Source organism: Microcaecilia unicolor, chromosome 3 (genome assembly GCF_901765095.1).
Source record: "Microcaecilia unicolor chromosome 3, aMicUni1.1, whole genome shotgun sequence".
Classification (NCBI taxonomy): domain Eukaryota; kingdom Metazoa; phylum Chordata; class Amphibia; order Gymnophiona; family Siphonopidae; genus Microcaecilia; species Microcaecilia unicolor.
In genome coordinates, this window is record NC_044033.1 from 430,733,056 (window position 1) to 430,759,307 (window position 26,252).

Here is a 26,252-nt window from a genome sequence, read left to right on the forward strand (position 1 = left end):
TTCTGTTGTGGTTTTTCCTTTGTTTAGGTTGTTATCAGTTTGGTGAGGTGTAATGTATTTGATCAATCTATGATGATTGTGTAGTATGGGTATGATGTTGTTTTCTGCAAATGGGGTGGTTAGTGTTAAGTGGATCAGTGTTAAGGAGTAGATTATTAGGAGTAGTTTGAAGGTATATATTTCCTGTGGTTACTATTAAGACCATGTTGCCCCAATCTGCTCTCTTCACAAGCCTGCCTTCTCCGGTTGATCAAATGCAGTGCCAAAAGGCTCCTTCTCAGGCACGCCCATCCTGCTGAAGGTGTCTTCAGTTCACTAGCAATTATTGAGTTTTTACTCTGGTTTTTACTGTCAGGCCTCTCAAGCCTTGTCAGTTGTAAAGTCTCCATATCTTGAAATATAATAGGCACTTTACTCACGGTCTGGTGATCGGATGCGTTGCCCAGGGCACAGAGACTCCGCAACCCTGGGAGCTGTGTCTATGTTGGAAGTATCATAAGCAATGTTCGAAAGTGACTCCTAACAAACACCAGAGATGGCTTAACAGGAGTGGGTAGACTTTTCGCCTGGCAGAGATTACTCTGTTTCTAAAGGTAAATTCTTTTAAGCTGACGGAACCATTGAATCTCAACCAGACTCCACAGTCTCAACCGCAACAGGCATACTCCCTCTCTGCAAACCCGGTTCTTCCACCACATGGGCGAAAGGTACAGGAATGCCTGAAGCTCCTCCACTTCCTGGCTGCAGGGGAGCCATTCACTCGATGGGGCTCAGCGAAGCCCCATCAATGCTGTTCACCGACGTTAAATGCGGCAGCTCTGGCAGAGGGGATGAGGTCATCGAGGGACACGCAGGCACTCCAAACTAGTCTAACGTCATGTACTTTATCACCAGGACTGTACCAGGAGTCGAGGGAAACTCTCTCACATTCCCTCTCTGCTTGCCCATCTCTACAATCGGCCAGGAGACACTCTGAATTGGTAAAGTTTCATGAACCTAGAGCAGAAACTGCAGGTATGTGTATCTCTGATGCTGAGAACCATATTAAAGTAGTCCATATGATATACAGAGCATATCACTATGACCATGTACACCTTTATTGAATGAACAGCATTGGTTACTTTTCTCAAACGGAATTCAATTTAAAATTCTCTCTCTTACACGTAAGGCCTATTATAAAGGCCAGCCTCTACATTTAGCAAGACTGCTTGTTCCATACTGTCCAGCCAGAACTCTTTGTTCTAGTAATACAAATTCATCAGTTGTTCCATCACATAGGATTTTAGGGTTAGATTCTTATCATGATATCACTTTTTCTTGTTTGGCACCCATGTTTTGGGATCAGTTACCAAGCACTCTACATTCAGATCCTTCACTGATGCGCTTCAAGTCTGGTCTTATGACTCGGTTATTTGAGCATGCTTATTATCTATCTCGCTGATTTATCAAATATGGTGCTCATTTTCAAAGCATATAGACTTACAAAGTTACGTGGAGACACATTTTCAAAGCGTTTAGACTTATGATACACTGACGCATATTTTCAAAGCACTTAGACTTACAAAGTTACATAAGGGGCATTTTCAATATGATGTCTAAGTCTGATTTTGGACGTTTTGCACAAAACGTCCAAAATCCGAATAGGAAAGAAGGTCATTTTAGAAAAAGAAAAACGTCTACCTCTTTTTTTCAAAAATATTGTTTCAAACAAGGTTTTGTGCTTTGTATGTGTTTTCTTTTCTTGACCATTTTTGAAAAAAAAAAAAAGTCCTAGTGAAAAGCGCAGAAAATCAAACCATTGCGATGTAGAAGGAGCCATTATTTTTAGTCAACTAGTCCCACAGTCATCCCAGGAGAGCAACGGGGCACTGCAGTAGACTTCAAAAAAATGCTCCCAGGTACACATCTCACCATTGCTACCTTATCTTGCCTACTTACCCCCCCCCCCCCCCCAAAGCCCACTATTCCCAACTGTACACCACTACAATAGCCCTTATGGATGACGGGAGCACCTATATGTGGGTACAGTGGGTTTCTGGTGAGTTTTGGAGGGCTCAGAGTTTCCACTACAAGTGTAACAGGTGAGGGGAGGTATGGGCCTGGGTCCACCTGTCTGAGGTACACTGTACTCACCACTAGACTACTCCAGGGACCTGCATGCTGCTCTAATGCATCTGAGTATAACATCTTAGGCTGGCAAGTAATATTTTTAATCACATTTGGGGGTGGGAGGGGGGGGTCAGTGACCACTAAGGGAGTAAGGGAATGTCATCCCTGATTCATACCAGTGGTCATCTGGTCATTCAGAGCACCTTTTTGTGCCTTTCATGATAAAAACAGGTATAGCTCAAAATGTCTTAGTTTTAGTCCAGGACGGTTTTGTTTTGTTCCATTATGGCTGAAAAACATTTAAGTAGGAACACCCAAATCCCGCCCTTTAGATGCACTGCAGAAGAACAGAATAGAAAAACATCTGAAAAATAGGCTTTGAAAATACCGATTTGAATGTTTTTGTGAGAAAAATGCCCAAATGCTGCTTTATGCCACTTTTTAGACATTTTCAAAGCACTTAGACTTACAAAGTTACGTGGAGGGGCATAATCGAATGTCGCCAGCCAAATACATCGCCGGTGATCTATGTTGGCGGCAGCGCTACAGCTGGCCGGAACCGTATTATCGAAAAAGATGGCGGCCATCTTTTTTTTTTCGATAATACAGTTTAGCCCGGCCAAATGCCGTGGAGTTCGCCGGGTTTGAGATGGCCGGGTTTGTTTTTCAGCGATAATGGAAAGTTATGTCGGCCATCTCAAACCCCGGCCAAATTCAAGGCATCTGGCCGTGGGAGGAGCCAGCATTTTTAGTGCACTGGCCCCCCTGACATGCCAAGACACCAACCAGCCACCCTAGGGGTCACTGTGGTGGACTTCAGGAAAGCTCCCACGTGCATAGCTCCCTTACTTTGGGAGCTGAGCCCCCCAAATCCACTACCCACAAATGTACTGCACCCACTAAAATTGCTCCAGGGACCTGCATACAGCCTTTAGGACTTATTGCAGCTGTATAACTTTGGCACACCAGTTCACACCTGAAGACTAATCTCTCTGAAAAAGTCCTTTCTTGAAATAACCACGTTTACTCACAGTTAACTGCAGATCAGAGGTTGTGCCCCACTGGCAAAGAGTCCCCTGGTACTAAGATTAGCAGTAGGTCAGAGCTGGCACAATGGTGTACAATGCCCTCTTTCAGCACCATTCAAGGTAAGAACCACGTTCTCTAACGTGGGTAACACAGGAAAGGGTACTAAAACTGGCTTACAAAAATGGCCACTACCGCATGGACTACAACAGGAAACAAAACAGGGCACACTCTGTTCTGACCCAGTTAGCAGGGGGGAAAAGCACCATGGGAGTACAGCCCAGTACCCTACACCCACCACAATGCATTGCTAATGTAACTCTGCAGGGCACCTAACAGAAAAGGTGTCACATTCACCCGAGAGCCACATCGCAACCAGGGAAGGGCTGTCAGAGGATACAACACATTCTGCTGTCATGGAGGTGGGTACGGCATTTGAGGCTGGCATACAGGCTGGCAAAAAAGGTTTTTAGTTTTATTTTTTTAGTTTGGAAGGGGATTGGTGACCACTGGGAGAGTATGGGGAGGTCATACCCCATTCCCTCCAGTGGTCATCTGGTCAGTTGGGGCACCTTTTTGAGGCTTGGTCGTGAAAATAAAAGGACCAAGTAAAACCGGCGAAATACTGCTTAACGTTGCTTTTTTTTTTTCCATTATCGGCGAAAGCCGGCCATCTGGTTGCCACGCCCATGCCCGCCCATGTCCCGCCTTCGCTAATCTACCGACATGCTCCCTTGAACTTTCGCCAGTGAAGCGATGGGGAAAGCGGCGATGCTGTCAAAAATGCCGCTTTCGATTACACCGATTTCGCTGCTTTTAAGAAATCGCCGGCCATCTCCCGATTTGTGTCAGAAGATGGCCGGCGATCACTTTCGATTATAAGCTGGATATTAACCTATGGAACTTTGTAAGTCTATGTGTGTTCTGCTACATTATTGGTGTGTGTTTCTCAAGGCACTGCCTCTAGAATATTTTATTGTTGTGTTATACATCTTTCCCATCATACTGTGCCTGGGTTCTCTTGTTATGTCCTCTTCTCTGATTGTAACAGATTCACTGATTTAGTATGTAAATTGCCTTGACACGACTGTGGTAATGAAGTCTATCAAAATACGCTAAATAAATACAATACAATAAAAATAGTCCTCAAACATTATTGACTCATTTTCAGTCTACCCTTTAGCCTTTGTCTACTAGTTGCCTTTCAAAGAAAAATGATGCAGATAAAATTTATTAAAAAAAAACAAACCTTCAAGTTGATCATCTAAGTATTATGTTGTGTTATAATAGACTAATACTGGCATAAATTGTGCTCAACTGGCCCCTGTTGTGCAGGGTGGATCCAAGGAAGGAGGCCCATTTACAACTAATCCCAGGTCTTCCATAAGATTCACTATTTCTGTGCCCTCACTCCCCCACCTTTCTTCCCTCCTTATCCCTTACACCCCGCCCAAGAGCCCTTCGTTCTCTTGATGATCACCATCTGTGAATCCCCTCTCTAAAAGAAGCCCATCATGAATCCACCTGAGTCTGTGCTTTTTTCTGGCTTGCTCTATCACTTTGGCATTCTCTTCTCTCCTCCATCTGTTTACAGCGTTCTTTGAAAAGGCTTTTTCTGTCTAATTAGATCCTAGTGGCCCTTTCAGGATCCACTAACCTTGTTGTCTCTCCCCTGCCACATCTCTCACTATCCCCCATATTCATTTTTTTCTCTTTTCTTTTATAAATATTTTTTTCCTTTTCCAGTTTATTTTATTGAATTTTATACATTGCTTTGCTATGTACAAAAGGAAAGACAATTAACCAAGTTTTAATAAATCAAATTCTGAGGCGGACCCCACCATTCCTACAGCCCTTTCTGAAATCGTTGCTTAAAAGTACTTAATTCAAACTAACGCCATTGGGTCAACAAAACACTCCCCAAACCAATCATACCTGTGTAAAGCTGAGAATAAGCTGCTTGGACTAAGCAACACTGGTCCTTGAGGAAGCACAGTTCCTCGCTCATTAACCCAGTGAAGGTATCCTCTAGTCATGTCTGCCATTCCAATTGCACGTGCTGAGCAGTATAAAATTTTATAGCCATTTCTATTAAAAAAAAAAAAAAGGAAAACATTAGTGGCATAATTCATATAATGATATAATTTACTTCCATGGTATATGCTATATTCTAAGCTACACAGAGTCCCTCCTCCCCTTGAGCCCCTCTATATCCATGCACATTAAGATCATCAGAATCCAAAGCTAAGTCATAAGAATTCGGAACACAATGTTTCCTAGCAACATTCAGTAAAACTATTTCTAGAGAAGAAAACAATTTTAACTTAGCAAGCCATGACTCTTGAAAATCCATTTTTCAAAAGAGTATCGCTATCCTGCATAAGTACATAAGTAATGCCACCCTGGGAAAAGACCAAGGGTCCATCGTGCCCAGCACTTAAGCATTCACTTGCCTTCACAATGTAATGACCAAGGCATTAAACATGCATAATAAAATAAGGCACAGAGTTCATGCTCAGATAAATTCTTGGTTGTTTTGAATCGACCAGACATCACGCATTCCTTTTCACTGCCCCTTTGTTTTGGAATTATCTCCCCCTTCACGTTGGAACAGAACTTTCATTTAAAAATTTTAAAGCAGGGTTGAAGGCCTGGATTTTTGTCCAAGTATTTGATCCTACCAGGGAGTAGTCACTAGGCTGTCCGCCCTTGTCCTGTACTCTGTTGCCCTTCTCCCCCTCAGCCTATGTATTGTTCTCCCTCTCTATCTCTACTTTATGAGCATGATGTGTGAGTGATTCCCTTTCTTATCAATATATTGTAGTTCCTTTCCTTTTCTATGCACTTTGGAAGTTTTGTATTCCACTACAATCTGCAAGTTAGTCTTAGCGTACAGCAAATTTAAATAAACTATAAACTACTTACTGGCTAACTTTGTGATACAACTTTGCAATTCCCTGGTGGGTCCAGTCCTTTCCAAACGTGGGTAAAATATGTCCCAAAGTATCTGACCTGCATAAATATAAATATAGTGTATTTGAAAGACACCAAAATAAAGGTGTGCAAACAAACAGAAAAAATGAGAAGCAAGGTTTAAATACAATACTTGAAATAATTGTACTTGTAATTATGGTAGCATAGCACTGGCAAAGAATGTAGCATAGAATCATTAAAGTAAGGTCTATAAAATCTGCTTTTATAGTACAGGATAGGCATTGGATTTATTCTTATAGCATTTTTCCACGTAAATGGTGGTGCTATTAGAAATAGGTCTTGCTGTGACCAATGTAGAATTTATTAGGTATAAATCTTCACAGAATTCTGTTACAGCAGTAGTAAGGTATGTTAATAATCTAATTGCCTTTTTTCTATCAGAGATTGTCAATACAGTAGTATGAGTTTTGATGTTTGCACTAACTAAGGGGTGCAAATATGACAAAGCTGCATTACTCTAATGACCACAAAACATGTCATGCAGACAGTTCATGTACTTTCTATTAAACTCTTTCTGCATGCACAATGGCTTCACAGTCCCTAAGGTCCCATTTAGATAAGCTCAGCAAGGGCCTGATACTTAAAGTTATTTACTCAGATAACTGCCACAGTTATCCGGATAAATGGCTTAGTTGGCCTGCTGATATTTAGCAGCACTATTCGGCAATCAGCACTACTGACAGCCATGGGAGTATCTGGATAGTGCCTAGGCAGTACAGGGGTGGAGCAGAGATACAAGTAATCCGGTTAATTGTGATACTTAGGGCCAGATGCACTAAACTTAACGAGCCATAAATGAGCAAGTAGTAAACCCTGGCATGCACTAAAGGCTTCTCCGAGCCATTTTCCGACGAAGGTAGCAGCTAACGAAAACGGAATGCAGATGAGCAAATTGTGTAGAAACCCTATTGTAATGAGATGCACTAACGTTTTCCGATTGTCTTAACGCTGGAAAATCTAACGAGAGGTCTGTACCTGTCGTTGGGGCTGCGCGGGATTGAAAAACGTCTATAAATGTTACAAAAAAAAAAAATTGGGGAAAAAAAGTGCTCGTCAGGGACGTCCTTTATGGACGTGCTTCACTCATCTCAGAGACCTGGAAGTCTGTGAGCCAATCACAGTACGTTTAGCTCAGCCCCCCCACCCCCCCCAAGGTCGCCGCCGCCGCTCCCCCCCTGCATTGAAATAGCTTCCCTCCCCCTCCACCTGCCCCCCTCCGTCTGCCACCGGGCTGGGCCCTCACAGCACCTCTCATCTACGTGTGAAGGTGCTGCAGCAGGCAACAGCTGATCGCCTCCCTTCGGACTTCCCTCCTTAGGTGCTTAGATCACAGAAGTCTAGTGGATCAAATAAACCTTTCATCAGCTAGGTTAAAAAAAAAAGATGAGGTCCCAAGACACAGAGAGCAGCTTGATGGGAGGCTTTAATAGAAACAAATCCCATACAAGGTGAACAAGTAGAGGCTGTATAGAGAAGGGAGTTCCTTCTATATAGTACTATGCCCCAATTACACTAAGGTGGACCTTAATGGAGCTGGTTTCCAAACCTAACTATGGGAAGATGTGGGAACAGATGGTACTCAAGCAGTTGTCTGGACAGGAAGAGACACAGGATCTTTCTGTCACACCAGATGGAAAACCTCTTCCACTTAAAATAAGGGAAAGGGAAATGGGACTTGATATACTGCCTTTCTGTGGTATTTTGCAACTACATTCAAAGCGGTTTACATATATACAGGTCTAGGTAAAGGTTGTCTTAAAAGAAAAATAGGTTAAAAACAATTGCCAGCAACAGAGGGAATGATGTTGGGCATGTTAGAATTTTTTTTTTTCAGGAACAAGTCAAAATAATAAAAATAGATCCTAGGAGAATTAGAACTGGGCTTTACTCGCATAGAAAGTCTGGAGGAATGACTGACCAAATTAAACATCAGATACTCAACTGGCTTGCCAATGTCAACAAAGGCCATTAAGGCCAGTGCAGCCGATGGGGAAGCTGCAGATCCTATAGTCCCAGATTTCATCACAAAGCTTCCCAAATCAGGTAAGTTCACTACTGTGCAACTTAACTCTAAAGGATATAACTCCAGTTTTATGAACAACCTGGAGGAGTTGGCCTTGATTAATTTATGAATATGAAGATCAGTCAATATACCCATTGGCATAAAAGTCTCTGATGTATGATATCTGATGAAAAAGCCTCAGGCCATCGCATTTATCTACATCCTGCACAGTGGTAGTGACATCACACCTTGTAGAAGAATAGATGTCCTCATTAGTTATGCAGAGATGAGTCTCAAAGCCTAGATGGGCTGGCTTGGCTTTGTAACAGAAAGTACACAGGAAACAAATCATGGTTGTAGGGGGGGGAGCACATACAGGAGCTATCTGCACTTCCACCTCACACCTGTTCCCTCACCCTCTTTTTCCCATCTCTCTCGTTCCTCCACTTTTCTTTCTCAGTTAATGGTGCTCCTTTCTACATTTGTCTATTTTTTCTGAACCTCTTTGTTTTGATTACAAGAAAGGTGGTATATCAAATAAAGATAACCACCAATGGATGTGGCTACTTTATAATGTAAGAAACTTCCATGATGTTCAAGACCAGAGTAGTGCACTGAACAGGTGCACCATCATGATCAGGTCTCTTTCCCAGGTTCGATAGTCATAATGCAAGTCCTTGTGATGTCTCCAGTAAAAACATGGAGACTGATCTTGGCACCTATCTTAGGAGCAAGACTCCAAGATCTTCACAATCTCTTTGGCAAGTTTGTCTACCAGTGACAGTGGTTGGCTCTCCAAGCCTGTGACTGGACTTTGAGGGTGCTTTATGCTGGATTTGCTTCTAGAAAAGAGTAGGACTTGAAGTCTTTCCTTTAGGGTCGAAATCGTTGTTGATGACACATCAGCATGGATTGCATACTCAGATGTTATGGTCTTTGCCCCAAGCACTAAATTTTAGGTCAGTTATCTTTGCTCATATCGCTCCTCTGTTTGACTATTATAATGATTTATTTATGGGAGCTTCAGGCGCCACGTTACATTCTCTCCAGTTAGCACAAGATGCTTTGGCCAGTATAGTGACCAGAACAGCAAGATGGGACCACATTACTCCGGTTCTCAGGAGTCTTCACTGGCTTCCTATTAAATGGTTCTCTCAATTTAAGATTTTGGTATTTATTTGGAGCTTGAATGACGCTCCAATAAGCTTAGCTACACAATTACGGATATACAGTCCAAAAATGTCACTCTGTTCCGATAACAAGCTTCTGTTGGAAGTACCCACTGTAAAATATATACGACAGCCGGCATGGTTAAAAAGTGAGGTGAAGGAAGCTATTAGAGTTAAAGAAAATCTTTCAGAAAATGGAAGAAGGAACCGACTGAAAATAATAACAAACAGCATAAGGAATGGCAAGTCAAATGCAAAGTGCTAATTAGGAAGGCAAAGACAGACTTTGAAAAAAAGTTTGTGTTGGAGGCAAAAACACATAGTAAAAACTGTTTTAGGTATATTAAAAGCAAGAAGCCAGCAAAAGAATTAGTTGGACCGCTAGATGACCGAGGGGTAAAAGGGGCAATCAGGAAAGACAAAGCCTTAGAGGAGAGCTTAAATGAATTCTCTGCTTCGGTCTTGACTAAGGAAGATTTAAGAGAGATACCAGTGCCAGAAATGGTATTCAAAGCTGAAGAGTCAGAGAAACTGAATGAAATCTCTATAAACCTGGAGGATGTAATGGCGCAATTTGACAAATTAAAGAGTAGCAAATCTCCTGAACCGGATGGTATTCATCCCGAGTACTAATAGAATTGAAAAATGAACTTGTGGAACTATTGTTAGTAATATGTAATTTATCTTTAAAATCAACCATGGTACTAGAAGATTGGAGGGTGGCCAATGTAACGCCAATTTTTAAAAAAGGTTCCAGAGATGACCCAGCAAATTATCAACTGGTGAGCCTAATGTCAGTACCGGGCAAAATGGTAGAGACTATTATAAAGAACAAAATTACAGCGCATATTCAAAAGCGTGGATTAATGAGACAAAGACAACATGGATTTAGTGAAGGTAAATCTTGCCTCAACAATCTATTACATTTCTTTGAAGGGGGTGAACAAACATGTGGATTACGGTGAGCCGGTCAATATTGTGTACCTGGATTTTCAAAAGGTGTTTGACAAAGTATCTCATGAAAGACTCCAGAGGAAATTGAAAAGTCATGGGATAGGAGATAGTGTCCTATTGTGGATTAAAAACTGCTTAAAAGAAAGAAAACAGAGAGTAGGGTTAAATGGTCAGTATTCTAAATGGAGAAAGGTAGATAGTGGGGTTCCCCAGGGGTCTATGCTGGGACTCCTGCTTTTTAACATATTTATAAATGATCTAGAGATGGGAGCAACTAGTGAGGTAATTCAATTTAAAGACAACACAAAGTTATTCAAAGCTCCAAACAGGTGCCTGTTTATAGAATTACCCTCATGAAAGGTTATTCTATAAGGAGAGCGTCAACATTTAAATGCCAAGAATATGTGTAAGTGACCAGAATACTAGCATATACGCACATATGTATATGACAATATCTCAGCTACATGTTATTCTATAGCACAATTCCTAAATGTAATGGTGCATACTTTGGCTATGGGCACACACATGGGTGTAATGCCAATTACACTTCTAAATTATAGATTATTATAATTTATGCATGCTTTTTAGCATTCTAAGTGTGAGCATTTACCCCTATGCCTGGTGTTAAGTGCTTACTTGTAATGTTACACTAGTATTCTAGTGTAACATGCCAAAGGAGGTGCCTACTTTGCTTTATAGAATAGGATCCAAATATGTGCCTTCTTGGTGCCTAAAATTAGGCACCCCCTTTAAGAAACTACCCTCTTAATGCTAAGAAAGAACTATCTACCACGATATGGTATAGCCTTCTTTTTTGCCGGACTCTAACTATTTAGCCGCGTATCATCATTAAACAGAGTGTATAGTACTATAAAACTGTCCACTGGATTAATAATGCTTGAAGCAGAAAAAAAGAAGCATCTACAAAGAAATCATTCATTTAAAGAGCACATACCGAGTGATAGTTCCATCAATATCAGAAATAATAATTTTGTCATCCCAGTTCCACAGGTAAATGGTTCCTTCACACCGGCATGTGCCTTGGTACTGTGTTGTAACACTAAAGACAACATCATTAGGGCCATTCTTCAACTTTAGACTTCTCTACAAAGCAATACATCATAAGTTACAATTAATAAGGTATATTACTGCCTATTTGAAACAGCAGATAAACACCACAAATTGTTGATCCAGTCACTCAAAATATGCTCACAAAGTCTTTACCATCCTTACCTCCTACTACAAACCTCAAAAATGTTTCTTTAGTGGGATAAACTCAAACATCTTGAAAAACTTTCCCCAGTTTCTCAGCTCAAAAATGCAAATAAAAACCATGCATAATAATTCTATAAACATAAGTAATGAAAAGACATATGCTAAGAATGGCATGCAAGCCAGCTATTTAAAGAAAAGTATAGGATTATGAGGATATTTTTCAAAGGCATTTATCCAGGTAGTTTATAAGCAGCTAAAGCTATGTACACTTTTCACAATGCTCATACTTTCAGGCATGCTTATTTTAAAAATGTACAGCCCGCTCTATCTCAAATATTCTAGGCAGGGTATAAGCAATAACAAAAACAATCATATGTTTTTGATGGGTTAGGAAGGGGAGGATGGGGAATCAGAAAATAATATCCATAAATTGTAAAGGTCATTTTAGAAAAGCTTTCCATGTGGAAAACTTGACATTAAGTATAGTTCTGGCCACTGGTGGGGGTGGAAAGTTTGAGGCAATTTTTGAAACTGGGTTTCTATCTGTATAAATAGGTTTTTACTAACATAAGTGTCTTTGAAACAATACTGAAGTGGATACTGTATAATACACCAGACAACAATGATTGGTCTAAAACCCAGATTAAAAGGAAGGTTATTCAGGATTTTAATGGTGTTTGGGCAAATTGCTTAGACCTCCATTGTACCAGGTATAAATTAAAAAAACTTAGATTATGAGCCCACTAGGGATAGATAAAGTACCTGCATATAACAAGTGAAAAACCACTTTGGTTGTACCTCAGAAAAGCAATATATACAATCCAAATTCAACTACATTTATTCACTTAAGATGCTGAATAATTGTTTGTTGGAAATTTTTTGAAACTCCCAGAAGAGATGAATCAACTTTTGGTATATTGAAAGTTATTACTGTATCCAATAGATAAGAACTTACTCAGCAGAATGAAAATGGAAAAAAACTCACAAGTTGGTCAGAGGTGAGCCGCAGAGTCTTTTTGTAAGTTATTCCAGACGATGATGAAAGATGGCTTTGGTTTGTCTGCAGTGAACCTATGTTCTGTTTGGTTGCCCTAGGATCTTCATCACTTGATGAAGAGTCATCTTTTATTCTGGAATATCATGTAAGAATAATGTGATCACTCAGTAAAAGCATTTGGCTATCCATTAAAAATACATTAGTAATGACTCACTAAGTTAATTGATCCTCTACTTCAAATAACCTCTCTTGGGAAGTCATTTAAGGCATAGATGCTTATGCTGATTCCAACCTATCAATGATTTTCATTGCTGAATTTTCATTCATACACATATCCATTATGCACTTGTTTCTTTCAGTGATTCATTTTGTTTACATAGCAGTCATAATTTCAATAAACTGCACAAGCTTAAATTAACATAACATACAGATAATGATTAGAGGCAACAGTGGAGGCTAGAAGCAAGAGCACAGGCTCCTGCATCAGTCTACATGGCCTGGGAACAGCAGTGCATCATCAGCAAGTGAGGAGAGGGAGAGATACTAATGCAGGGAGGGAGATAGAGTGAGAGTGCTGGAGACTGGTTGGGGGGCGAGAATAAGGCTAGAGGGGACTGCATGGGGGGGGGGGGGGCGAGAGAAAGGAAGGAACTCTGTATAGTTAAATGTTATATTTCAAGGGTCCTTGCAAATTCTGAAAATCACTCAAGCTTATTTTGAGTTTTAATACATTTGCTCCTCTTTCTACTTCCTGTTACTGAAGACCTTGCTCAGTTAGCCAAGAAATCAAAGATACTCACCTGTAGCAAGTGTTATCCGAGGACAGCCGGATACTTATCCTGACTGATGGGTGACGTTAGCAATGGAGCCTCAGCAAGGAGATGATCTCCAGTGTTCTATTTTCTAGAAGCAGATGCTGTGCATGTATGCACTGTCCCACCTGCCATTGTTGCACGGGACCAGGTCAGTCTAATATAGTAGCTGATAGAATGCAACTCCAAAAGGGGATGGACAGAGCAGTCAGAATAAGCATCCTGCTGTCCTTGGAGAAACCTGCTACAGGTGAGCAACTTTGTTTTCTCTGAGGACAAGCAGGATGCGGTATTCTGACTGATGGAAGTTACTAGCTTCCATGCTGTCAAAAAACATTTTGAAAAAAAGGAAAGCAATGGCCTGAAAAATGAGGAGCTGTAACTAATACTCTTTCTATAGATAGATAGATAGATAGATAGATAGATAGATAGATAGATAGATAGATAGATAGATAGATAGATAGATAGATAGATAGATAGATAGATAGATAGATAGATAGATAGATAGATAGATATAGGGATATATTTAGATATATAGATCTATATCTAGGACAGTCTGGAATTGAATGAAATGGGCCTAGGCTAAGGGTGGGGTAGGAGTTGGATTCTAGACACCAAATATATTCTGAAGGATTGTCTGAACAAACTGGCTATTGGATCATAAATTTTGCTTCAGGCAGTAGCGAGATGTAAAAGTGTGCACTAACGCACACATTGCAGCTCTACAAATTAAATTTCCTCAATGGGGGTTGATCTCAAGTGGGCTACCATAGTCCTGGTTCCGAAATCTGATGGCACATGGCAGTTCTGCACTAATTTTAGGCAGGTTAACACCATTTCTTCCTTGGATGCTTATCCTATGCCGTGGATTGATGAGTTGTTAGATAGATTAGGGCCAGCACAATATTTTACAACGCTCGACTTAGAACTAAGGGCTACTGGCAAAGACCACATTTAGCACCCCCATAGGGTTGTACCAGTTCAAACGCCTGCCCTTTGGGTTAAACTCAGAGGCGGCTAGCTGTCAGCACCTTCTGGATCGGGTTTTAAGACCTCATCAAGAGTACGCTGCAGCTTAGATGCATGACGTAATACACAGATCTGACTAAAAAACATATTTCTCAAGTGATAGCAGTGCTGAATGCTTTCAGGAAGGCAGGATTAACCTTGAACCCGCAGAAATGCCATTTTGCCCAAAGGGAAGTCAAATACCTAGGCTGTAAGGTAGGGCAAGAGGAGGTAAAGTTAAGAGCATCCGAGAGTTCCCGTTGCCTATTGTAAAGAAGCAGCTAAGAGGGTTCCTGCGGTTGATTAGGTATTATAGAAGGTTTATACCCCATTTTGCTTCTCTCTCTGCACCTCTGTCAGATATGCTTAAAAATAATAGACCTAACCAGTTGTGTTGGGGGTAGGGAGGAGGAAAGAAATGTTTTTGGACAGTTACAAGCCTTACGTCAGGAACCGGTCCTTAGGGCAGTAGATTTCACGAAACCATATAGTTTACAAACCGATGCCTCAGGGGTGGGGTTAGGCGTGGTACTCTTCCAGTTTCAGGATAAGGAAGAGCACCCTGTTCTTTATTTAGGCCGCAAGCACCTACCCCACGAGCATAACTATGCAACTATACAGAAAGAATGCTTGGCTATAAGGTGGGCTGTACGGGCATGTCAGTACTATCTTGAGGGACAAAGGTTTAAGTTAGTGACAGACCATGCTTCCCTCAAATGGTTAAATCAAATGAAGAATAACAATTCTAGACTAATGAGATAGTAGTTGGCGCTCCAATCATTTCAATATGAGGTGGAATACAGGCCAGGGAACCTGCTGGGGAATATGGATGAGCTGCCTTGGATTGCTAACCCCGTTGCTGAGGATATAAAAGAGCAAGGGAATAGCTATCTCCTAAGGGTGGGGGTATATGGTGAGCATAGTAGACCTGGGAGAGAGGTCCTTGGGAAAAGACATCCAAAAACCAGACATTTCTCAGAGGAATGGAGGGACTACAACTCCCTGGCTCCCCGAGGTACAGCCAGATATCTCCCAGAGGCCCTGAGGGAGTACAACTTCCAGTTTCCCCGGGGTAGGTCACATGAACCCTTTAGGGAGGTTAGTCCTCATTAAAATTCCCAGAATCCCGGGAGCAGAGAACAAGACATTCCCAGAGAGGTTAATCCCAACTACACTTCCTAAGTTCCTGAGGGAGGGTCACATGATCTTTTTAGGCAGGTTAATCATAAGGATTATCAGCTGCAGGAGGGGAAAGGAGGGGAGGAACCGATGGATTGGTTACCCATAGAAAAGGTTTCAGTGGGGTTTCAGTGGTTCAGGAGGAGGGGAGCGCACCTGAGCCAGAACCCATGGACATTTTTGCCTTGGCAGAGGGGAAGGGGGAGAAGCCTAGGAGCTTGACAACAAACCTGCTTGCCAATTTCATCCAAAGGTGGAGGAAGGATCCCAAGAATGAAAACTTTTAAGGTATGGGCGCTAGAACCTTACCTTTGGAGTTACTGCAAGCCTTTAAAGCCTGTTTCCTTTTTAAGTATTTTGGGAACTCTACAGTGCATTCAAACCAGACCCAAGTGGGTGGATACTAGATGTTAAGTTGCTGGTAGGTTTAAGGGAGGGGGTCCCCTGTGCCTCAGAGCATTAACTGAGGAGAAGTTACAAAAGGCTTGAGTTTGCTAGAAGTAATTGTGATATATGAACTTTTTCAAGTGAATGAATTTTCTTTAAGAGATATTATTGAACTCTGTGAGAGATTGGAGCTATAAGGACTCTGCTGTGGCTGGCAGGGCAGCCACCCTTATAAGCAAAAGCCCTAAGCGGGCACTCTATATGAACTGAGCAGTTATATGATGTGAACCAGGAGAAGAAGGAGCCCGAGACAATAGAGTTTTATGTTTGTTAACTATTATGATTTCAAATAATAAAAAACAAAGTTATACAGAAAACCCACATGGGAGTTGTGGACCTGGACTTGCAGGTTACTAAGTACACTCGAGAGGCATCTCAGTGTGACAGAACATAATCAATAATGATCCTGAATCATAGGAAGCAGGGTGCCCAGGGAAATCTTCCAGAACATTTGCTTTGACAGATATTTGTTCAAGGCCCTTAGATCTAGGACGGGACAAAACCTTCCCACTTTTATTGCGGCCAGAAAGTACTTGGAATAAAATCTGTTCCCTTTCTCCCCTGGTGGTAGTGGTTTGACTGTTTTGGCCTATAAAAGGAAAGAATTCTTTTGTAGGCAATTCCTGGTGTGAGAACTTAACCTTAATGCTCTTGGAAGACAATTTGGAGGGGTATGATCCAATTGCAGCATGTAACCTGTCAGGACTACTTTGAGAACCCACCGGTCTAGTGTTACAAGGAACCACCTTGCTTGGAAAAAAAAATAGCCTCCTTCCTACTGGAAAGTTTTCAGGAACAGGGACATTTTGTTGTGGCTGTGCTCTCTAGAATCAGTCAAAAGCTTATCTCTTGCTTTGACTGGGGAGCTGTTTGGGGCCTCTGCTGCTGTTGCTGGGAGTGAGAGCACTGGTTGCTCTGGGAAGGGAGATTGAGGCAGGGGAAGGACCCTAAGCCTTTCAGAGTAGTAGAACTTCTGTTGCTCTCTGCCAGAATACCTCTGAGGTGTGGAGGCAAGCCAGGAGTGTGACTTGATGAGGTCAACTACCTCTTCCACCTTCTCACTAAAAACATTCCCCCAGCACAGAATATCTGCCAGTTTCTCCTGAACTGCAGGTTCTAAGTCTGAGGCCTGCAGCCAGGTGGGTCTGCACATCCAATACCCATGAAAGAGGCCCTTGGCACAATCTCAAACATCAAAGGTTGCCCAAACTGTGTGTTTCCTGCACTCCTGTTCTCTTGCTACTAGCTGACAGAGATCCTCAGCCTTCTCCAGGGGGAAATGTCTGCAAACTCTGTCACACTGTGCATGCTCATTAATAGCTGGTGTTACATCATGAGAATCTTAACAGCAGTTTGTGCTGTGTTAAATTCTCCATGCAGTGCACAGCTCATTCAGTATATTAAGTTAGTACTTCCATTGCTGGCCTATGGGAGCCCTGGAGGCCAATAGGAAGAAGTAGCATGCATTATTTTTTCAGCTCTCATCTCTAGACTGATTAGATAGACAGCTTGCAGCCACAATTTCTGTTGTGGCCTTTCTGTGAACCTGCTGTTTTTCCTGTTACAGCACCTATTATGAAATCACATGCTCACACTAAACGTTTCCACAGAGGATAGAAGCCTCTGGAAACTGAAAGAAGGCGGGTTCATGATAATTTGGGAAAGGGTCTGGTGGCAGCAGTTACTTCCCCCCTATGTGTTATAAGTTTCCTTCTTGCCTGCCAAATTTGTCTTGGGTTTCATCTCCGCCTGTCCAGTCTGATGCAGTAATCCTGAATGCAGAATTTAGCCTGCCATACTTCCACAAGTTGCTAAAAGGAGCAAGGATTCAAGGACAAAGGGCCAAGTAACAGACCCGAAAATCCAGTTGCTGGCTTGTTTTAGTGGAAAGGTATGTAGTACAGGGAAGAAGGAGAAAGGATTCATTCAGGGTACTGGTCTTTGGCATCCTGCCATTTCACCGATAGCAGGAGAAGGAGAAAAGAACTACATAACATCTGATAAATGCACCACTGCAGAGCCACAGTGTCTATCACCTAGCCACCACATCATCACAGTTAACATTTGCTTAAGTGTACCAGCAAGTGACTTATGCAAGCCAAGCCAAGCCCTTACACACCGGTGAGTAATTTGAGTAACAAGGATAATAAGGAGAAGCTGTTTGTAGTTTATGTGCTTGATTGGAGTAGAGGAGAAAGCTATTGTAAACAGCTGGCCATCTGTGTTGAAATGTTGGGAGAACAGTAAAAGTTCTGATTTCAGCAAAACTTAGTGTGGTCTCCATCATTGTGTGAAGCGTGAAGACTGGTGCAGAGGTTGCTCGGCCTCCTAGGTCAGGGATTTTCAACCCAGTTCTCGGGGCACATCCAGTGGAGATAGCCTGAAAAGCCTGACTGGCAGGATGAGCCCACAGGACTAGGATGAAAATCTTTGACCTAGGTATATCCTAGTCCTGCCCCTGGTCCTAACAAATAAATAATAATATGCACTCCTGTTTTCCACCTATCCTGGGCATAATCTAGGCAATGACTAGATCACATTACCAAGGTAGTTACACTAGTAATGAGCTATGCTGGAGGTGAGCATAGATTTCTGAAATACTTTCCCTCCCTAAAGATTCCAAGGTCCTAGCCTCCTTCCCCAGGGGCACAGAGGAGCAAGTCTTGGACTCTTGGCGCTTTTGACAGCAGATTCAACTACCTTGGAATGGTGTGGAAGCTGAAGCTCTAATCATAGAATCAACCTTCTTATTGATCTTATGTACAGAGAGGGGGGATCTCCCACTGCATCTTCTGTATGTTCTTTAGGACTCTGTGCATGGTCATTGTCACAACTACCATTGGTGAGGAGTTATTGTCACAATTTCCTTTGGTGAGGCATCAAACTGAAGGATGCCCAACAACACAGCCCTGGGCTCATCCTCAATCTCTATCTCAATCAAACCTTCGCCATCTGCTGATAAAATCACGGAATAATAATTCTGGGGAGAGACTTTCTCCTTTTGTGTTGAGAGGAGTTTGAGGTGATACCAAGCGACCCCTCCTTCAAGAGGTCTTCTGGAGCATCCTCAGACACCTAGGAGCAGTCTGAGTCAGACTCATAATAATACTCTCCCAGAGAGGTGTGAGTGTGAGTTTCAGCCTGCCTCACTCTACTGACACCCTGATCAGGCCCTGGGCAATAGGGGAGCTGAGGGAGCTTCTTCTCCGATAGGCTGGAAAGTGACAATATCTGTGTGCGTCAATCCTGACATCCTTCAAGGCCGACAAGCAGGGCATAAATTGGGTTGGAGCTCTTACAGAGCCAACCCTGATGACCTCAAAGTCATAAAACAGTGTTGGGTAAGGAAGCATCTTATCTCCTCCTGCATCATGACCCACAGACGCTCCTTGCAGGCTGCCATTGGTAAAAGCTGGGGCCCAGCAAGTTGGGTCATGTCCCAAGAAGGCATCAGGGCCGAAATGGTGACCTAGTCTTGGCTTGATGGAAATGACACATGAAGTGCTGTGAGAGGACTTCCAAAAAGCACCACTGGTGAGTATTTTGCCTATTGAGAAATTGTTTTCAAACATGGAAAAGAGCACACATAGTTAAACAGGTCATCTCAAAATTCCTTAGTTTAAGTTACTCTGCTTATTTAGCAAGGACAGTTTAGGGAATAGTTCTATTTTAAAATTTAAAGTCCCTCTTACACTTGCGCAGGCTAGCATTTAAAAGTACTATTTTAAAGTTTACCATAGCATCAGTGTACAGCACAGATAATAGTACAAGGAAACCTCTGTTTAGTGTTTAATTCCCTGCTACCCACCCCAGGCCTGTTGTTTAATTTATAGGCCTTTCAACCAATTAGGAGGCTAGGGCATCTCTATCAGCCAGTACCTAACTCTTACAGAAACAGTCTATTTAGGTCTATAGAGGCAAACCTACAAAAAAAATTGTACAGTTTAGAATATAACTAACAATCTAAGGGACTTCGCTTTACATATTCCTACTCCATTAGCAACTTAATTACCAAATCACCACTACTAAGATGCAGGCAGCAGTCCATCAGGGAGATAAGGGCTATCCATTCTTTTGCACTGTCACAGGTTTGATTATCTCCTAATTAGTGAGATGTTATTAGGGTTACCATTTTTTATTCTTAAAAAAAAAGAGGACACTTGCCCCGCCCATACCCCGCCCCATTTCACACCCTCGCTCCGCCCCTTTCATGCCCTCACCACGCCCCTTTCCACACCTCACCCCGCCCCCCCCTGTCGCATTTCCCCCTCCCCCTGGTCACCCCCTCACCTCACCTCCCCTCCCCCCAGCCCCGTCACCACCTCTCCCCTTACTCATGATCTTCCCTGGTGGTCTAGGGACTTCGGGGCAGGAAAGAGCCCCCTCTTTCCTGCCCTGTGTGCTGCTCTGCATCCTGTATGCTGCCTGTGACAGTCTCGGCAAGATTCAAAATGGCCGCCAAGAATTGAAGCGGTCTCGCGAGACTTCAATTCTCGGCGGTCATTTTGAATCTTGCCGAGACCGTAACAGGCAGCATACAGGATGTAGAGCAGCGCGCTGGGCAGGAAAGAGGGGGCTCTTTCCTGCCCCACAGTCACTAGACCACCAGGGAAGATCGTGAGTAAGGGGAGGGGAGGTCCGCCGCACGTCAGCGTCAGCCTGCCACCCGCACGTCAGCGTCAGCCCGCCCATTTGTCCAGAAATCCGGACAAATGGGTAGACTGGCCGAACCCGTCCGGACGCCCGGACATGTCCTCAAAAAGAGTAAATCCGGATGTATGGTAACCCTAGATGTTATAGAAGTGCAATCAGTGCATAGAGCTCCTAGCACTCAAGGAATAAATCCAATCCCAGGAAGCTAGATTAGCAGACTTGGAGTTGCTGAGGCAGACAGAGAGGTCTTTGGAAGAGGCCTACAGGGACATAATAAAGTCACACCTTCAGTCTGTCAACTTCTATGCTACTATAAAAAAGAAAGGTCATCTGAGGGGAGAACATTGCCTTGGACAGGCAGGAACAGATTCTGCAGCCAGGACTTGCCCTCCAGGGAATTCAATACATTCTTGCACCAAGGATGAGTCTCCAGGGGCTTCTGCCCAGAAGGGAAGGTTAGGATGGACATTTTAGTTACAGATTCGATCATTAGGTATGTAGATAGATGAGTGGCTGGTGAACATGATGATTTCTTGGTCACTTGCCTGCTTGGTACGAAGTTGGCGGACCTCACACAGCACCTAGATAATATTTTAGACAGTGCTGAGGAGGAACAATCTGTCTTGGTATATATGGGTACCAGCAGCATTGGAGAATGTGGGAGGGAGGGAGGTTCTGGAAGCCAAATTTAGGCTCTTAGGAAGCTATAATCCAGAACCTCCAGAGTAGCACTTTCAGAAGTGCTCCCCGTTCCATGTGTAGGACCCAAGAGACAGACAATGCTCTGGAGTCTCAATATGGATTAAACAATGGTGCAGGGAGAAGGATTTTAGATTTGATAGGAAATGGGCAACATTATGAGAAAGGGGAAGAGGAAGCCTATTCTGGAAGGACAGGCTCCACGATGACTGGGGAAAAAACAGGCTACTGGTATAAATTTAAAAAAAAAAAGAGAGCAGCTTTTAAACTAGAAACTGGGGAAAAGCCAACAGTCATGCAGAAGACCATGGTTATGAACAAGGATATCACTATAACAGGGAAGGTAGGGCATCTCGATAGTGAGGTTGCAATAAAGGCTACAGTAGACCAGGTGCCTTTAAACAAAGAGTAGACAGACTTAATTGATTACAAGTTATCACGATCAACTGTTGGAAAAGTTGTTAATAGGAATAAACATTGTTTGAAGTGTCTGTATATAAATGCTAGAAGTCTAAAAAGTAAGATGGGAGAGAAGAATATATAGCACTAAGGGCCCTGCTTACTAAGGCATGTTAGTTTTTAATGCGCCTACAATTAGAACGTGTGGTAACTGTGTAGGCGCCTATAGGGATAATGTAGGCGCATACATGGTTAACAAGTGTACATGGTTAACACGCGTTAAAGATGTTAACGCACCTATAATGTGGCTTAGTAAACAGGGCCCTTAGTGAAACGATAGATGTAATAGGCATCTCTGAGGCCTGGTGGAAGGAACATAACTGATGGGACACTGTCATACCAGGGTACAAATTATATTGTAATAATAGGGTGGAGGGGTAGTGTTATATGTTAAAGAGGGCCTTGAATCAGACTAAAAATTTTGCACGACACAAAATACACCTTGAAATCCTCATGGATAGAAATTCCATGGGTAAAAGGGAAAAGGATAGTAATAGGAGTATACTTCCATCCGCCAACAGACAGATGTAGAAATTATAGCAAAAATTAGTGACGCTAACAAACTGGGTAAAACAATCATAATGAGCGCTTTCAATTTTGGATAAATGTAACCTCAGAGCATTCCAAAGAGGTGAAGTTCCTATATTAAATCAGAGTGCTTTATGGAGCAGATGGTCAAAGAACCAACAAGAGGGCGAACAATTCTAGATCTAATCCTTAGTGGACCATATGATCTGCTGCAAGAAGTAATGGTACTGTGGTCACTTGACAGTGATCATAACATGATCAGATTCAATTTAATAACTGGGTTAAGTACACACAGAAAATCCAATACATTTTAACTTTCAAAAAGGAGACTATGATAAAATTAGAAAATTATTGAAAAAAAAAACTTTAGAGCAGCAGCAGCAGCAAAGGTAAGACATAGTAACATAGTAGATGACGGCAGAAAAAGACCTGCACGGTCCATCCAAAGGTAAGACATTTATATCAGGTGTGAATGTAATTCAAAAATACCATCTAGAAGCCCAGACCAAATATATTCCTCAAAAACTGTGTGCAACGTTGGTCACTGCATCTCAAAAAAGATATAGTGGAATTAGAAAAAGTACAGAAAAGGGTGATGAAAATGATAAAGGGGATGGAATGACTTCCTTATGAGGAAAAGCTCAAAAGGCTAGGGCTCTTCAACTTGAAGAAGAGAGAGCTGAAGGGAGATATGATAGAGGTTTATAAAATACTGACTGAAGTGGAATGGGAAGATGTGAATCACTAATTTACTCTTTCCAAAAAATACAAGGACTAGGGGGCATGCAATGAAGATACTAAGCAGTAAATTTAAAACAAATCAGAAAATATTTCTTTATTCAGCGTGTAATTGAATTCTGGAATTCGCTGCCACAGAATGTGATAAAAAGCATTTAGGTTAGTAAAGTTTAAAAAAGGTTTGGAAAGTTCCTACAAGAAAAGGCCATGTCATTATTAAGATGGACTTTGGAAAACCCACTGCTTATTCCTGGGATAAGCAGCACAAAATCTGTTTTTACTCTATTTGGGATCTTGCCAGGTACTTGTGACCTGGATTGGCCACTACTGGAAACAGGATACTGGACTTGATAGAGCTTTGGTCTGACCCAGTACGTCAATGTTTATGCTCTTATGTCACACTCCTTTTGGATCTCAGGATAAGCTCTCCTTATGTAGGATCGCTAAGAGGGAATCAACAACTTTGATGCCTTGGTGCTCTCAACGCTGTGCTTTGAGGGGGGCCAATGCCACTGATTCTTGGCCTCCACCCAACATCCAGTATCAGAGAACTTCGGCATTGAAGATGACAAATTCTTCCTTGTCCTCGGGGTGGGATCGTTGGATGCCCAATCCCAATGGGCACTCCCGATGCTTGATGCCGAGGCAGGTGAAGACCAGTTTTGGATTTCTGTCTTTCCTGTCTAACCGCAGTACTTCAAGATCCAGAAACCCATGTAGTCTAGTTTTTCCTTCTTTTACGGGCACTAGGTACATGAAATTCTTGGAGGACTATTTCTGTTATCAAGCTGTGCACTTCTGGCTCTCTCTACCTTTAGATTTGCGAGCATCATCTTATTTTTTTTTTGGGGGGGGGTAAAAATTTTAAAACCTATATAAAACATTTTTGGTCTGTTTATTGAGTAGTTTTTTATTCTTCTCTTTTCTTTCTTTTTTGTTACCCACTTTGAACCACTGTTTGTGGAAGTTAGTGGGATACAAGAATCATATTATACTATATTACACTACTGTCTCGATGCCAATGCACCTCCCAGAGCCATTGAAACCTATGCTTCAGATGCTCTGCAACAAGAATCCTTTGTGCTGTTTCTCTCAACCTCTAATCCCTCTCTGACACCAGTGAAAAGAATTTACACAGAGAGGGATTAGGGTCAGGCCCCAGGGATTGCAGGCACCAATTGTGGGTGTCTATAAGGGATATGATCTTGCTGCACTAGGTACACTTTTTAAAGCCAATGGAAGTATTAAGGGAATAAAAAAAATAGAAGAAACTCTGATCAAGGAGCTCTGGTCCTAAGGAGGGCTAGTGAGCTGCAACAAAATTGTGAAGGGATTGCCTGTAAACTATTGTAAACTTCTTGCTGAAAAACCTGGCTAAGGAAACAAAACGGGGAAAGAAGGTACTGGCCCCGTGCAACACTTACAAAGTAGGGGAGAAAATAAAAAAGTATAAGGCAAATTAACAGTCTTGAAACACAAGCTGAGGGGAAACACTGAGAAGCATCCTCACTTCTCCACAGAAAACTAAAACATTGACATAATCCCATATGACGATGGCATATGGGAAGACACACACATTTACGGTAGTTGATTCTAAAGGCTTCTATAAAATAGAATGTTGGGGAGAGTCTCCGTGCCGTGACGTCACCCATCAGTCAGAATATCACAACCTGCTTGCCCTCAGAGAAAACCGTGACTCTGTTTTGGCCTGCCTGGCTGACTTCTCTGGTAGATTCAGCCATGTTGTAATCAGACTCATCCTTAAAGTCCTGTGCTAAATGATTGAATTTTCATCCACCCCTCCCCCAATTAGATCCAAAGCCAGCTTTTCTTGTGAAAAAAACATGGTGCTGACTGATTCATTCAAAAAAGGCTGAATTTTGTAGTACTTTTACTGGCATTCCAAGATACCAGAGTCCCTAGGTACACTCTCTAATGATTAGATATAAAGACTAGTTATGTACAGGATAATTGTCAGCACCATTTTTCCAGAAATAAAACAGTGTTTTATCCACAAAAAGAGTTTAAAAAAACTGCCTGCCCTATATGTGGGTAAAAGTAATGCATAGTACAACATTCCAAACCCAATCCTTTCACTGTGAAAAAATATTAAAAAGTTACAGAAGTTCAAACATTAGGAGAAAATAAAAACGGCCATCCTCAACATTTTGAATTCATTACTTTTCTCAAAGATGGTCATATATTTTTAAAAGCTTGCATATACTTTACTTTGAAAAATACATCACCACAAATTAGGAGACAAATGTGTACAAGCACTTCTCCTGGGACAGTTTTCAAATTGAAAGTGTACACATACTTTTACTTTGAGAAGTCTATGGAGTGAAAAGTATAAGTATACTTTTAGGACAGTTATAAAATGAGTCATCTCTCTTTCCATTTCCAAATTGGTAAGAATACAATTCCTTTTTGCAAGATGCCACAATTAGGTTTCGAATGCCAAGTCTCTGCTGTTACTAAATCTAGATTTAAAATTTTGACTTTTACTCAAAGTCCTTTCTACCAGGAGTCCTACATATCTCGCCTCTCTTGTCACATTATATGTTGCAACAAGAGTGCTTTGTTTTACTTCCAAATTCAGGCTTTCCATTCCCTTGGTATATGGGATAGATTTGGAAACCACAAGCGAATCAGCTTTTTTAGGTTGTTCCTTACTGTAACTCTTTGTTTGGAACTATCCCACTTAAAATTTAGATTCAATCTGAAAACATATCTTTTTCAAAAGGAATATTGTGTATATGTGGTGCACCCCTCCCCCCCCCCTCTACTACCTGAACACTCTCCCTGTTTCCTTTCGTATCAGGTTAAAAATCCTTGTTCTAGTTTTCAAGGGTCGTCTCCCATCTGCTTCTGCCTATATTCAGAACTTCCTTATATCCCCACTTGGATGCTCTGCTCTTCCAATGACAACCTCCACGCAGTTCCTTCATTTTCTGCTCTTCACCTCACAATCTCCCGAAAAACCACCTTCACCTACCTGGGTCCCAAATTGTGGAATTCCTTCCCTCCCTACCTCTGCCAAGAAACTTCCTTTGAGTAATTTAAATCTCTCCTCAAAGCCTTCCTCTTCCGTGAGGCCTTCAGTCTCCTTCCCTTGCTAATTTCTCTGTCCCTTCTTCCCGTTTTTCCTACTTTTCCCCTTTTCACCTCTGTTTGGATGGACATTTTGTGATATATCAAGAACTGGAAATAAATAGTTGAATAAAATAAAATAGTTTGTATCATTCCTTTCTTTTCTCTTTTTC

At 42.0% G+C, this 26,252-nt stretch overlaps 1 protein-coding gene across 1 annotated transcript in view; it reads right to left on the reverse strand.

The window, feature by feature from the left end:
* Positions 1 to 26,252, reverse strand: part of LPIN1 (lipin 1) — a 176,344-nt gene that overhangs the window by 25,846 nt on the left and 124,246 nt on the right. Inside the window, exons 16-19 of the mRNA XM_030198855.1 lie at positions 12,455 to 12,599; positions 11,210 to 11,358; positions 6,061 to 6,147; positions 5,071 to 5,223 (exon numbers count right to left, since the gene is read on the reverse strand). Of these exons, the coding sequence (XP_030054715.1) occupies positions 5,071 to 5,223; positions 6,061 to 6,147; positions 11,210 to 11,358; positions 12,455 to 12,599 (534 nt within the window). The remainder of the gene's footprint in view (positions 1 to 5,070; positions 5,224 to 6,060; positions 6,148 to 11,209; positions 11,359 to 12,454; positions 12,600 to 26,252) is intronic.